Source organism: Dendrobates tinctorius, unplaced genomic scaffold, assembly GCF_039654945.1.
Source record: "Dendrobates tinctorius isolate UK_male_01 unplaced genomic scaffold, ASM3965494v1 ptg000005l, whole genome shotgun sequence".
NCBI lineage: Eukaryota > Metazoa > Chordata > Amphibia > Anura > Dendrobatidae > Dendrobates > Dendrobates tinctorius.
Window position 1 is genome coordinate 33,895,673 of NW_027361673.1, and position 15,560 is coordinate 33,911,232.

The window sequence follows — 15,560 nt, forward strand, 5'->3', positions numbered from 1 at the left end:
GCGATCAACAATGGTGTGCAGAAGGTAAATATTACCCAAACCATTTCTGTAGTAGAAATGTTTAACCAAATTTTTTTTTCAGCAGACTTAAATTAAATATCAATATTTTTAATATACATTTTTTCTCCTTTTTTTTTTTAAGCACCATCTGTAGCACTCGGGAGTCTGCATCAGAGTTGCGTCCCTCTGGAGTGATCCCTAGTGAGACCGCCCCCGGTGACCACATCGAGGTATCCGACCCCTCTCTACCTACTTTCTTGTCTCATCCCTCTATCCCCTCCACCAGCACTGGAGCAGCAGGGCAGACTTCATCACATGAAGCTGCTGGTGACGACTTGTTCCCTGTTCCCCACCCCTCTGACACTGCCGCAACATCTCGACCAACTTTTGGTTCTGGCCGGCAGCGTCTGAGGAGTCAGGAAAGGATGACCTTGTCTGACTGTTTGAGTCTAAAATCATCTGTCCAGCACGGTTTCCACACTTATGGAGAACGGTTATCTTCTGGGTTGACCATGATCAATCAAAGTATCATGGAACTCAGAAGATACATGGAACAGATGAATTTAGAATCAAACCAGACACGGAGACATACCTTTTTCCAATCTGTTGTCCGGCAAATGGAAGGTTTAAGTACTCACCAGCAGATGCGTGTGATGCAAGCCTGTCAGAATGCTCTAGTGGAAGTGCTTGCTGAAGCATCTCATCCTCCCCCTGTCCATCCTCCCCCTGTCCATCCTCCCTCTGTCCATCCTTCCACAGTCCATCCTTCCCCCGTCCATCCTTCCACCACCATCCATCATACAGCCGTCCCACCTCCTACCACTCCCTCTCCTTTCTCTAGTTCCCCATTCCATTCTTCCCAGTACCTTCCTTCCCCATTGCATTATACCCCAATGCCCTCACCATACCCACCCCCACATACACCTTCAATGTACCCACAAACCTCGTCTGTCCATCCACTCCCGTCCCAACCACATGTGTTAAACCCCCCTTCCACTTCTGGTCCTCACCAACTCCCTCCCCAGTCCTCTACCCCCCCACCCCCTCGATGTGGTCAACCCTGTTAACCCCTCCAATACTATCTCCACCCAACATTATCACACTCTGTAATGTTTTCTTATCCAAAAAACATACCAAAAAAAAAAAAAAAAAGTTACAAAAAAGGTAGTATATACCAAAAAAAAAGTTACAAAAAGTAATATATACCAAAAAAAAGTTACAAAAAAGGTAATATATAGCAAAAAAAAAAAAACTTACAAAAAAGGTTTAAGATACCAAAAAAAATATACAGTTATTACAAATTCAGAAATAAACTGTTTTTTTTTCAAAAAACTTTATTGTGTTGTTTCTTTTTTGCTTCTTTCTTTGGAAATATTCAAATTATACCAGTGGTGTAAAAGGTAAACACAACACTTTGTAACACAACACACAACAATATTTCACAGTACACCGGTGGTGTACAAGGTACAAAAAAACTGGGTAATCTTTCACAGTACACCGGTGGTGTACAAGGTACAAAAAAACACTTGGTAGCACAACATTTGGTACACAACACATGTGAACATTTCAAAGTGTAAAACGCTTGGTACACAACACCTGGTAACATTTGTAAGTGCAAAACAACACTTGGTAAAACTTTATGCTTGGTACCCAACAATTGGTAACACTGCAAAGTGTAAAACTTGAAAAAAAAAAAAAAAATTGGTAAACCAAATCACATGGTAACAATGCTTGGGAAAACCAAACACTTGGTAAAATTTCAGTTAAAAAAAAAAAAAAAAAGTTACTCACAATTGGTATAGAAAATTATATCATGTCATCTTGCCAGTCCACTTGTCCCTCTGGTGTCACAAAATAGTCTGCAAAGGTGTCACTCATTCTTGCCACTGAGCCAGTACAAAGTTTGCTGCTCATAATCCCACAAGGTGGTTTCAGACAGATTTTCATTGATGGAAACTGGTTCCTTTGAAAGGACAAAATTGTGCAGGATTACACAGGCCTTCACCACCTCATCCACAGTCTCTGTTTTCATTTTCATGGCCATTAACAGGACTCTCCATTTGGCAGTTAAAATTCCAAACGCGCACTCCACCACTCTGCGTGCTCTGGTTAACCGATAGTTATAGATTCTTTTCAGGTGTGTTAATCCACGACTACCATATGGTTTGAGTAGGTGTTTAGAAAGCTGAAAAGCATCGTCGCCAACGCACACAAAAGGCATTGGTGGGCCTGTTGTTCCAGGGAGTGGTCTTGGAGGTGGAAAGTCAAAATTGTCTCCATACAAGCGACGGCCCATGGTGGAAATCTTGAATACCTGAGAGTCATTAGAACGACCGTATGCACCGATGTCCACGGCAATGAATTTGCAGTTTGCATCCGAAATGGCCATAAGCACAATAGAAAAGTATTTCTTATAGTTGTAAAACTGTGAACCAGATCCCATAGGTTTCACAATCCTGATATGCTTGCCATCCACGGCACCGATGCAGTTTGGAAACTGGCAGATTTCTTGAAACTTGTCGGCAATCTCCAGCCACCTCTCCTGTGTTGGCTCTGGGATGTATTCCTCCTGTAGAGAATCCCACAATGCCCGGCAAGTCTGTTGTACAATTCCAGCAATAGTTGAAATCCCAATCCGGAACTGGAAATGGAGGGAGGTGAAGGATTCTCCAGTTGCCAGGAATCTGTTAAAAAAATGGAAAAAAAAAGTAAAATTAATACAAACTACAAGCCATAACATAACAATAAAAGCCTGCAGAATCTGAAACATTTTAAAAGGTAGACAACTTACCGAAGGGTCACCATCAAACGCTCCGCCGGTGATATAGAAAACCGCATTTCTATGTCCCTTCTCCGGATTTGTTCTCCAACACGATCCACCAATATCTCAAAGAATTCCAGCCTCATGCGCACGTAGTTGAAGAACTTGTCCGGATTATCCCTCAATTCCAGGTACAATGTGGAAAAAACGCCACGGGTGAACCTCTGCGCATTAATGGGATGAATCCACTGGCGCCGTCTCCTCATACGCAGGATTCGCAATCTTCTTTTCTCCCTCTGGAGAGCAATAATTGCCAACCGATTCAAGTGAAGATCCAATTCCACACAGAAGCTGTCAATACTCGCAATAACTCCTTCCAGACTCGCACTAACTCCTTCCATCGCTGCCACTAGCTCTAAAACCTTTCAAAGAAATTGTATCACAACACCCTAGATATATTTCTCCCTAGTTTCCAGTATCCAATCACATTTGAGAGCATTTTCCAAGACCGAATCATATTTGGGAGCATCCCATTTTGGAGGAGTGGAAAAACGGATGCGCAAGAAAACGGATCCAACGGATGTGAAAACGGATGCAAGCTGATGGAACGGATCCGTTTTGTTGAGGATCCGCACTAAAATCGGTATAGCGGATCCTTAAAAAAACGGATCCGTTCCATCAGCTTGCATCCGTTTTTACACATTTTTTGCGGATCCGCCATTTTCAAATTTTGGCGGATTTTGACTGATGGCAAAAAACTGAAGTGTGAAAGAGGCCTTACGCTATGTAAATTCTGACTAGTTTAGTGGGGGCGCCTCAAATTAGATCAACTTCAGATCTTATAAGTCTTGGGTATGGGATTGACATTCAGCACAGTAGCGACGTCACCATGGGGTCTCTCCAAATCTTGCCCCTGCTTGCGATATTTTACCTCTGTGGACATGCACATAGCGCCCATGAAGCCAGGGAGCATACGTTCAGCTACATTGCATATCAGGGAGGAAGAAGTCAAAAGCAAGATTTAGAGGCAGCCGATGGTGATCTCGCCACTGTACTGAATGTGGATCATGGCCAGAGGTCATGTATACAAGATCCAAAGCTGAACTAGTTTAAGGGAATCAATGCCCCGCCGGACTAGTCCTGACTATTGTGCAAACCGCAAGCGAGACTTAGAAATAACTATATAGCACATGAATAGACTTATACAAAGTCATGATGCAGATTTAAGATGGGGAGAGGAGCTGACAAATTCCCTTTAATGGCACATCAACATTTGTTGCTACAGAAATAAGATTTTGAAAGCAAAGTTCATTACAATTCTCTGTCTACTTTGTTTTTTTACAAACTGAAACAAAGCTTAAAAAATTGTGCAAATATTTTTAAATCCTTTATTCATGTGACTATGGCTCCCACACCAATTTCTCATCTCTATAGTAACAGAATGCAAACAAATCACTGTGTAGTCTGTCATATAGTCAATCGGTCATATCTGCTAGCTCTTTTTGCTAATCAAATGCATTGTGGCAGAAGGAAGGGACTGAAGAGCCAGAATGACTTCTTTTTTCCATTTCAGATGTAACAGGGCAATGAACAAAGAGTTGTAAAGTACACATAGTATATAATAAATGTATAAAAAGAATGGTATAATACCTGGCTTGAGAATGGCATTGTCTGACACTTTAAAAATGCTGATTTTTTGCTTAGGTGGGACTCCAGCTTCTCTGTAAAATTCCAGCCTAGATTCTGGTTTCTGTGATGTTGAAGTAAACAAAACAAAAAAAAACTTTCACATTTCAGGAATCGGTTGCTTCTCTTGGTACCTGATAGTAACTAGGGAAAAAAGCTGGGAGGTAAGTTGTTCACAAAACGTTGAAAGTGCAGCCTTGCACAAGGAGCCTCGTCCTTACTCACACAGACAGGCAAGTTACTTTTTTCTAGACCGCACAAGAACACTTGCTGTAACTGGTCTCTAATTACTGGTCTGCCATGGGATACTGAGCCAGGGCAACAGGAATTGGAAGCAAATTCCTAATCTCCCAAGAAGCAATTTAGTGGGCTGTCTGTGGAGTCACACATGGATAATCCCATTTATTAAGACAGGTCACAGGGAGAAAAAAAAAAGTCTGCTGTAGCAGATCGAGCTAGATGTAAAATGAAGTAAATGTTATCTATATATAAAGGTAAATGCCAGGAGAAAAAATAATGTAGTGAGGACAAGCAGAAACAGCACTTTATAGCGCCTTCCGCCACTGGGTGTACAGGTGATGGACCTTATGAGTAGAGATGGGCGAACCCGAACAATAAGGCTTGGCGTCCGTACTGAACACCTACTATTCGGGCATGGACACGGAACATGGAGTTCACCAGGAAGTCTGTGTTACTGTTTTTGGTTTGCCCACCCCTACCAAACATTGGGTGCAAGATCTGCCTCTGATCGGTGGTAAAATCATTTCTGCTGATCAGACAGCCGTGGTTCTCAATGCCGATGCAGAGGTGAGTTCACTACAGTTCACAGGGATAAATTTCTCATTTCTCTAAATGAACTAACCTCTGCACCATGAAACTTTTTCTCTTCTCACTGTACTAGCGGTGATCTCACCGGAGGTCACTACAGTTCAGGGGCCCAGCTGGGAAGGCAGCCTCATTGACCGGCGGTAACCTCGATGACGTCACCGTTGCTCACAGAGGCTGCGCATGCAGCAGTTCATTCCCCAGTGGTTTTCAGCCTGGACGGTTGAATCTTGGCACCGTCCAGAATGAAAACAGTTTATCCCCAGACATGTATTACGATGTGGGGCAGAACGATGGACAGGTGAGGGATATTGTTGCTTTTAATTTTTGTTTTATTACAGGAGACCCTGGCTTCAATGGCATGGGCGTTAGGCAAGTATAACTGTGTTTTTTACTTGTTTTTATTTCAAATAAAGGACTTTATTCTGGCTGTGTTTATTTACAATACAAGTATAGGATTAGTAATGGAGAGGCCATGGGCTTGATGTCACCTGACAATACAACGGTGATATCAACCCCACTTACCACCACTACAGGGCAAGTGGAAGAGCTGGGCAAAGCGCCAGAATTGGCACATCTAATAGACGCATCTTTTCTGGGCGGTAGTGGGCTGCTATTTTTAGGCTCAGGGGAAGGCAATATCCATGGCCCCTTACCAGCTTGAGAATACCAGCCTCCAGCTGTCTGGTTATCAAAATGGGGGGGACCCCACGCTGTTTTTTTTTTTTTAATTTAGTTAAATAATTAAAAAATATGGTGTGGGGACCCCTCTATTCTTGATAACCAGCCTTGCTGAAGCCGAGAGCTGAGGGTTGCAGACTCCAGCTGCGAATTTTACATGGCTGGCTATGAAAAATACAGGGGAACCCATGCCGTTTTTTCTTATAATTTATTTATTTAAAGCGCAGGAGCCGGCTGATGAATACTTGCAGCAACCGCTCCTGCTCTCGCTGTTATTAGCGACAGCAGGCATCGGATGATGGGAGCAGTAGTCCCATCAGCTGACACGAGTGACCGGAGGTAAACTTTATACCTCCGATCACAGCTGAGTGTTCAAGCTGTCTTCTGACAGAGTGGGAACTGTGGCTATCTGACCAGCGGGGATGATTTCACCGCCGATCAGAAACTGTGTTTGCCGAGCTGTCATACACATGACAGCATGACAAGACACAAGATATTCAGGCAGCCGAACCCGAAAAGTAACACAGACTCCTTGGTGAAGTCCGTGCCCGAACAGTAGGTGTTCAGTATTGACGCCGAACTTTAGTGTTCGGGTTCGCCCATCTCTACTGTTAAGGCCCCCATACATGATATTGACTGGTTCGGCTGATGATCTGACGAGTATGGGGGTGCCAGCCGATTGATGATCGGGAGAGATGTCAATCAGACATTTCTGATTAGGGACTACCAATCGCAATGTTCTCCCTGAAATAAGCCGTCAGCCGATGTGTCAGTGTTACTTACATAGAAAGAAGATCCATTTTTTCCTCCTACAGTGAGAGTAGCACTTTTTCCACCAGCATCCTCTTTACTTGTATATTTAATCACATGGCAGTCTTGGACCTAGGAAAAAATTTTTCGGCAAGTTAAAAGCTTCAAATTAAAAAGCAATTGAAGGGAATCTGTCAGCAGGATTCAACTATGTAACCTGAGTACAGCATCTGGTAGGGGGTTAAAAAACAGAATTCAATGATGAATCACTTATCAGACCGCGTGCTGTTTACTTACAATGAAGGTTTTATCACTAGAACATGATCACTGACAGGTCTGATGTGGCTAGTGCTAGTCTGACTCTGCCCCCTCTGTTGATAAGCAGCTCACTGTCAATAGAATATATACATAGAGAGCCTGGTGGGGGAAACTTTCTGAGCTCTGCTACATTGCTAAATGTAAACACTCTGTATCAGAACCCTTGCACCAAGTAAATCAAGTGATACATAGTTGGATTCAGGGTCTCTTTGCCTATAGAAGAGAAGCAGTGGTGGTTATGGTTGTGTAAAGGAAGCAGTTGTAAAACAGTGGAAAATCACAACAAAAGCCACAAGTCAATAACCAGTAGGTTACATGTAGCTTTAAAAACTGCATCTCACTCAAAAAACAGTAAAGTGTTCAAGTGCACCACACGAATGAGATTTCATAATATCTCATTTAATGGGGTGTAACATGTGACCACTGTGGTAATAAATTGCAGTATGCATTGCAAAACGTAGAACACGTCAATACGGCTTATTATAGTAGACCAAAACCACCACCTCATATACAGGAGCAGTTTTACCTCTCTCTATACTTCTTGAACCAATACAATAGAGTAAGAAAGTCTGTAGATCATTTATTTTTCTTAACTAAATAGTATTTCTACAGGGGAAACAAATCCATTTTAAAGGGAATCTGTCAGTAGGCGTTTTCTATAGAATCTTCGAGCAGCATAATGTAGTGACAGAGAGCCCGATTTCAGCGATGTACCACTTACTGGACCGATTGGTGCAGTTTTGATAAAATCCCCATTTTCACCATTGTAGATGTAGCAGTGCTATGAAAGCTAAGCTGTGTATATCACCATCCACATACACACGATTGTCAGCCTCCCATCCAGTGCTGGGGGCGGGGTTACACTGATTAGCTGGACTACGCTGCACATGAGACCTAGTCCTACAATGTTAATCTCCTGCTGATAAAACAGATATTGTATTGAAACAACAGTAAGCTGCTGATCATGTGATGCAATACTGGAATCAGGCTCTTTGACCCTACATTATGCAGCTCTCAGAATAAATAGAAAAAACCTGTTGACAGATTCCATCTAATTCTATAACCCTGCAATCTGGCTGTGCAATGCAAATATAAAGAATATGATTATGGAATTAAATTATGAGCCATGAGAATAGTCATGGAGAAACAAATAAGTCATGCCTGGTCTCTCCAGTGCCATCAGCAGAATACAGATATTTTTCACTGAGCTTGTATACACCACTATACATACAGAGAACAGAAAGGCTGCAGCAATGGCCAACCCCACACTGTCAGTCACTTTTTACGATGACAGGCCACTGTGGCTGTGAAGAGGTAACAAGAAAGCAGTCACAGATTTGATTTTATGGCAATTGCTCTTTTCTATTACCAGAGTCATCCCAGCTTCAAAACAATGATTACAGAATTAGAAGTAACAGAACTGGAAGTTATGCAATTCCCCAATGTAAAATTCAAAAGGTAAAACATTGTGGACCTCCTATCTCTTTGCCTTGGCATTTTATACCGAAATGATCATACAGGTAGGTGGCACTGTTGCTTTAAATTATTTTTTCAGACTTAATTTCCTTTTGGATTTAACCAAATGTGACAAAGCACGATTACAGATACAGTATCTCTGGATTAAAACAGGAATAAAATATGAAGCTGGGTAACAATAGAAGATTTCACACTTCCATTTCCCAGAACCCGTGTGCAGCAGCATTCACTGGGAACCTGCCAGACTAAATGTGACTGCCAATCATTTACAGCCGAAGATGTCTCAGGAGCAGAGGTATGGAAAGCAGCTTTTTCATTTTGCAGTAAACAAATAAAAAAAGTGTCACTTTTAATCAGTGTCGACTTTTGGAAAACTTTAGTTTTGCGGTTATGTTGTGATGAACGATGTAATCCTTCATCCATAGCCGCAGCAGTCATTGCTGTCAGCATTGTCGTGAGAAATGAAAGGAACGATTGAGCCTTTGATTACTGTACTCCAACTGCTAATACTCGGATTTCTTCTCCAAGACGTGGTCACCACATAGATGAATAACAGAATTCTAGAAGCATATGATTTTTTTAACGTTAATGTTTGGGTCTACCTTACGACCTTAATCCCCCCTGTAGTCCAGATCATTACCACAACAAAACAAGGTGGTTTCAATGTAGGAACAGATAATTTTTCTACTAAACACTAATAAAATAAAATAAAAAAAAATTAAAAAATAAGAAAATCAGATACGGACAATGTTATTAACCCCTTTGTGATCATATAACAAAAATTTAGATCATATAGGTTCAAGGGGGTGTACAGAGTTGGATCAGGAACATACCACACCCAGAAGACTGGGCAGCAGGGTGGCTCAGTGGGGTGACAGGACAATTGTGTACAAGATAATTGTGTATGGACTATTGTGTACAGACAATTGTGTACAGGCCAATTGTGTACAATGACAATTGTGTACAAGGCAATTGTGTACAAGGCGATTGCCCTGTACACAATTGTCCTTGTACACAATTGGCCTTGGACACAATTGGCCTTGGACACAATTTTCTGTACACAATTGTCCGTACACAATTATCTTGTACACAATTTTCATGGAACCCTCAGTGGTTAGCACTTCAGCCTTGTAGCACTGGGCTCCTGGGTTCAAAATAAATATCTTTGTTATACAGCTGGCATCTGCCCGTAACAGCAGAGATTGCAGTTTCCTAGCGCCACTAGCCCCCCTCAAGGGAGCTAGCCGCCACACTGGTCCTGCTATGAAGCGCCAGTCTATATACTGCAACAGCGTAGTATATAGTATAAGCAATAAAATCACAGGTTCAAGGACTTGAAGTGTATGATCTAAAAAAAAAAAAAAAAAAAAGTGTTAAAAGGGAATCTGTAACCCCCGCCCGGGACGTATATGATTTATTAATATGTGTATGCAGGTATAAGAAATGTTAATCTAGCCCTACTTGCATGCCTCATATCAGCGGTCTTAAGACCTCGTCACACACAGCGATCTCGCTAGCGAGATCGCTGCTGAGTCACAAGTTTTGTGATGCAACAGCGATCTCACCAGCGAGATCGCTGTGTGGGACAGCGATCAGCGACCGGCCCCCCCTGCAGGGTATCGCTGATTGTGCTCGAATGCCCTGGACTTTTTCTGGATCGTTGGTCTCCCGCTGGCCAGCATGCATTGTTGCGTGTGGCAGGCGGGAGAGCAGCGATCAGCGAGCTGATATCTAAGGTAAACAGAGGGTTTCTAAGCGCCGCACGGCGCTTAGAAACCCTCTGTGTACCTTAGTTACCAGCGCGCTGATGCAGGGGGCTGGTAAACATCGGGTTTCTAAGTGCCGTGCGGCTCTTAGAAACCCGCTGTTTACCTTGGTTACCAGCTCCCTGCACCAGCGCGCTGGTAACTAAGGTACACAGCGACGCGAGCGTTCGTCGTCGCTGGTGCTGATCGCTGGTGAAGATGCCCGTTTGGCAGCTTACCAGCGATCATGTAGCGACACACCAGTGATCCTGACAAGTTCATATCGTTGTCGGGATCGCTGGTGAGTCGCTATGTGTGACGGGGCCCTTACTGCTGAGAAATCATATTTTATTTCCTTATACTAATGATTTCATACAGGTTCAGGGGCATGCGGTGCCTGGAAGAAATCCCTGCCTCCTGTCTTCATGGTAATACCACTCCCCTCCCGTGAACATCAGTTGTGGCACCAGAATCCTGCACCTGTCCCTGCACTCCCTCCACAATCCATACATCTTCCTTCCTTCTATGGGCACTGTATATAGGGACCTTCTATGCAAGCATATAAATTGGACAAGTGCAATGCGAGAAGACATCAGATGTAAAAAGGCTGAGGAAAAAAAAAAAAATCAGACAGCACATGGACCATACATGTGCAGTCCGATTTTTACGAACATATCACAAAAGATTTATTAGGTTAAACAAAGCTAAACACCTTTATGTGCCACAGGAATGGAACTAAAGGATGGATAGACCAAAAAAATTTTATTTTCACAAAGGTAACAGGAGAAAATGGACCACAAAATCTGTTGTGGGGAAAAACTATTGTAGGGTCGCACAGCAGGGCTCAGAAAGGAAGGAATGACGTTTTGGAATGCGGACTTTGATGGAATGGTCTGTGTGTGTCATGTTGCATTTGAGAGCTCCTAATGTGCCTAAACTGTGGAACAAGTTGTAATTACATTGAACCCACAGGTGCTTCACAGAATATTACAACTCTGATGTATGAAAAAGAGAAAAAATATTTTTCCCATAGAAATGTTGTTTTAGCCCCCATTTTCATTTTTGCAAGGATAGCAGGAAAAAATGGACCCCAAAATTTGTTGTGCAATTTCTCCTGATTACACCCATACCCCATATGCTGCCGAAAAGTTTTGAGGCATAGCGCAAAGCTCAGAAGGGAAGGAGCGCCCATATTGGAGTTCAGATTTTGCTGGACTGACTTGAGGGTGTAATGTCACCCTTGAAGTGCCAGAAAAGCAGAACCCCCCATAAGTAACCCCAATTTACAAACTATTCTCAAAGAACAAATATAGGGGTGCAATGATCATACTGACACCACCAGTGTGTTACAGAATTTTACACAATTGGGCAGTGATGAAAAAATAATTACATTTTTACCACCAAAATTTTGATTTAGTCCCAGATTTTACATTTTTACACTGGAAAATGGGTAAAAATGGCACCAAAATGTGACCCATAATTTCTGCTGAATGTAGAAATACACCATATGTGGCTGTATACTATTGCTTTGCCACACAGCGAGACTCGGGTGGGACGGAGCGTTATTTGCCTCCTGGAGTGCAGATTTTCCTTTGTGGACTCTATACAGAGCCTCTAAGTGCTAGAGCAGAATCCACCATCAAGTGACCCCATTTTGGAAATTATACCCCTTTGGGAATTTATCTACTGGTGTAGTGACTATTTTGACTCCATGCCTGTTTTCCAGAAACAAGAAGCAGTGGATATTGCTGAGTGAAAACTGCAAACTGTCTTTGTAGTGACCAGTGCGTGGTAGTCCCCAGCTCATGCTTCTGGAGACAACAACCCGTAAAATAGGTGGGTTCTCATTGCTACAGAAATGCCTAACATGTGGATGCTATATGTGGTTTAGGCACACTGGGGCTCAGAAGGTGGGGGGGCATTTGGATGTGGGAGCGCAGAAATTGCTTAATTTTTGGGGGGCAAAAACCCATTACGCTTTTCCAGAGCCTTTGTGCTACCAGTAATGTGGAAGCCCCCTCTATTTCCATTGACAGGTGTCGGATTTGAGTGAGGACTTGCTTTTTTTGTGGATTGATTGAAGCTTTTATTGGGAACATTTTACATAACATTTGGGATCACATTTATCCGACGCTCTACGCTTTGAGGTTTCCATATAAATCTCCAAGATTAAGATGAAACCTCTGAGGGATCCATTCAGTATAGGGAGGCAGAAAAGTTACTCTGGACTCAATGTGGCCTCTGTTCAGTGGTGTCCTTTTCAGAAGTGCACAAAACCATGGCCGACCAAGCTTTTATGTACGCATAAGATGGACACCGCCAGATCATAGGTCAGACAGCGTCCACAGTGCCTCCATCTGCCTCATTATAGGGAATCTTCCGCCGGCAGTTCCGTCTGAATAATGCATTTCAGATAATTACAGTGAAACCCCAGTATAAGCGCTCAGCGTAGAGTGCAGTACAAATGTGAGCCGAGTCTTACTGCAATCTTTGGGAGGCAGAATGAAAAAAAATCAGTAGGTCAAGAATTGGTTCTATATTTTTTTACGCCATTCCTCGTGCGTATAAGTGATTAGGCAACTCTATTCTTCGGGCTGGTGCGATTACAGCGATACCATATTTATCATAGGTTTTTTTTCTCTGCTTGGCTGCTGTCACACACTAAAGACAGCGCTTATTATTGCAAAACATGGATTTTTGTGATAACTCACCGTAAAATCCTTTTCTCCGAGATGCTCATTGGGGGACACAGGTAATGTGGGTGTATGCTACTGCCGCCTGGAGGCTGACACTAAGTGAAAAAAAGAGGTTAGCTCCTCCTCCGCTGTATACACCCTCGCCCCGATTGTGGGCGGAAACCAGTTAGGGGGAAAAAAGCAGTAGGAGAACAAACAAAAATCAAACATCATCCTTAATGCAGGTAACAACATGTCTAGAAAATAACCACCCTAAACTCATACAGAGAGCATATTAAATAAACAGGAGCCAACTTGGCTAACAGGGTGGGTGCTATGTCCACCAATGAGCGTCTCAGAGAAAAGGATTTTACTGGGAGTTATCACAAAAATTCATGCTTCTCCTTTGCCTCATTGGAGGACACAGGTACTGTGGGACGTCCTAAAGCAGTCCCTGGGTGGGAAGTTGACTCACAGATCTAAGCTATATACCCCTCCTGTCTCCAGGTGCGCCACCGCTGCTTGGAGAATCCTTCTACCCAGGTTCGCATCCGCCGAAGCCTGACATGGATATTGTAATATTTAGTAAACGTGTGCAGGCTGGACTAGGTCGCTGCCTTGCAAACCTGTTCCGTCGAAGCCTGGTGCCGAAGCGCCCAAGAGGGCGCTCCCACTGCCCGAGTAGAGTGTGCTCTGATCCTTGCTGGCGCGCCTCTGATGCGGTAGGACTCCTCAATAACCAAACGAATCCATATGGCTATGGTAGATTTGGAGGCAGCGAGTCCCTTCCTGCGACCTTCAGGGAGCACGAACAGCGCGTCTGACTGACGAAAGGGTGCCATCCGCGACACGTACCTCCTGAGAGCTCTCACCAGGTCCAACGTATGCAGGGCCTTTTCCACACGGTGTACGGCTGGACAAAAAGAGGGTAAGACAATATCCTCATTAATATGAAATGAGGAAACGACTTTTGGCAAAAAAGGAGGCTGGTCTAAGAATCACCTTATCTTTGTAAAAGGTCAGAAACGGGGCTCGGCAAGTTAACGCTGCCAGCTCCGAGACCCGCCTGATTGATGTTATAGCTACCAGAAACACCACCTTCCAGGAAAGGTATGACAAAGAGATATCCTGTAGCGGCTTGAATGGAGCTTCCTGCAGAACACTTAGGACCAGGTTTAGGTCCCAGGCGTCCATAGGTGCCTTATAGGGAGGTACCAAGTGGGCGACCCCCTGGATGAAAGTCTTTACCTGCAAGTTGGTAACAATCTTGCGCTGAAAAAGGACGGATAAAGCCGATATCTGTCTCCTGAGAGAACTGGGGGCCAAGCCCGAGTCTAGGCCAGACTGGAGAAAAGCCAAGATAGTAGGGATAGAGAACCTCAGTGGCGAACAACCGTTGCCCCGACATCATGCAAAGAACACCTTCCAGGTGTGGTGGTAAATTCATGCTGAGGCAGGCTTCCGGGCGCTGACCATCGTAGCAACCACTTTGTGCCCAAACCCCGCCTGCATCAGAATCCAAGATTCAACGGCCAAGCCGTCAAACACAGGGCCCGAGTTGGCAGATCGGCCCCTGAGAAAGTAGATCTGAGCGCTTTGACAGTCACCATGACACGTCGACGAGCAGCTGTACTAGATCTCCGTACCACGACCGAAGAGGCCAGTCTGGGGCCAGCAGAATCACTGACACCCCTTCTGCCTTGATCTTCTTGATGACCCTCAGAAGTGGCAGAGGGGGGAATAGGTATGGGAGGCGAAACTGATTCCAATGCAGAACCAGCGCATCCATGGCGATTGCCTGCGGGTCCCGGGACTGCAAGACAAATATGGACACCTTGGCGTTTACCCTGGAGGCCATCAGATCCACATCCGGTGTTCCACATCCGGTGTTCCCCACCATTGGAAAATCTGCTGAAAGACCTCTAGGTGTAGTGACCATTCCCCGGACGCAAGCCCCTGCAGGCTGAGGAAGTCTGCCACCCAGTTCTCTGCCCCTGGGATGTGGACCGCCGATATCAGCGAGCGGTTCCTCTCGGCCCAGCTAAGCACGTGCCCTACCTCGTAAATGGTTGTCCTGCTTCGGGTGCCCCCTTGGTGATTTATGTAAGCCACCGCCGTGGCATTGTCCGACTGAACCCGGACGGGGCGGCCTGCTAGAAGGTGATGAAACCGTTGTAGAGTCAGCCGGATCGCCCGTATCTCCAACAAGTTGATCGGAAGGCGTGCCTCCTGCGGCGACCACCGTCCCTGGGTTGTGTGGTGGCGAAAAACCGCTCCCCAGCCGAGAAGGCTGGCATCGGTTGTGACCACCAGCCACTGCTCCGGGGAAAGGGTTTCCCCTGAAGAAGGGAGGAACTGATTGTCCACCACTCTAGTGACTGTCTGACCTGAGAAGACAACCGGCACCGATGATCGAGCGTGAATCGGTTCTTGTCCCAGGCTGAAAAGAGGGCGTGCTGCAGGGGGCGAAGATGGAACTGGGCGAACGGGATCGCTTCCATTGCTGCCACCATTTTCACTAGAATCCTCATGCAGAAACGGATGGTGTGAGGGACTGGTTGGCGCAGTACCCGCGCACCCTGCCGGAGGGCTAGGGCCTTGTCTCGAGGGAGAATTACCAACCCTCGGCAAGTGTCGAAGGTC

General features: G+C 44.6%; 1 protein-coding gene across 1 annotated transcript in view; it reads right to left on the reverse strand.

Annotated features, from left to right (window-relative positions):
* MRPL3 (mitochondrial ribosomal protein L3) overlaps positions 1–15,560 on the reverse strand; it is a 153,226-nt gene that overhangs the window by 84,564 nt on the left and 53,102 nt on the right. Inside the window, exons 4-5 of the mRNA XM_073569428.1 lie at positions 6,737–6,835; positions 4,412–4,511 (exon numbers count right to left, since the gene is read on the reverse strand). Coding sequence (XP_073425529.1) covers positions 4,412–4,511; positions 6,737–6,835 — 199 coding nt within the window. The remainder of the gene's footprint in view (positions 1–4,411; positions 4,512–6,736; positions 6,836–15,560) is intronic.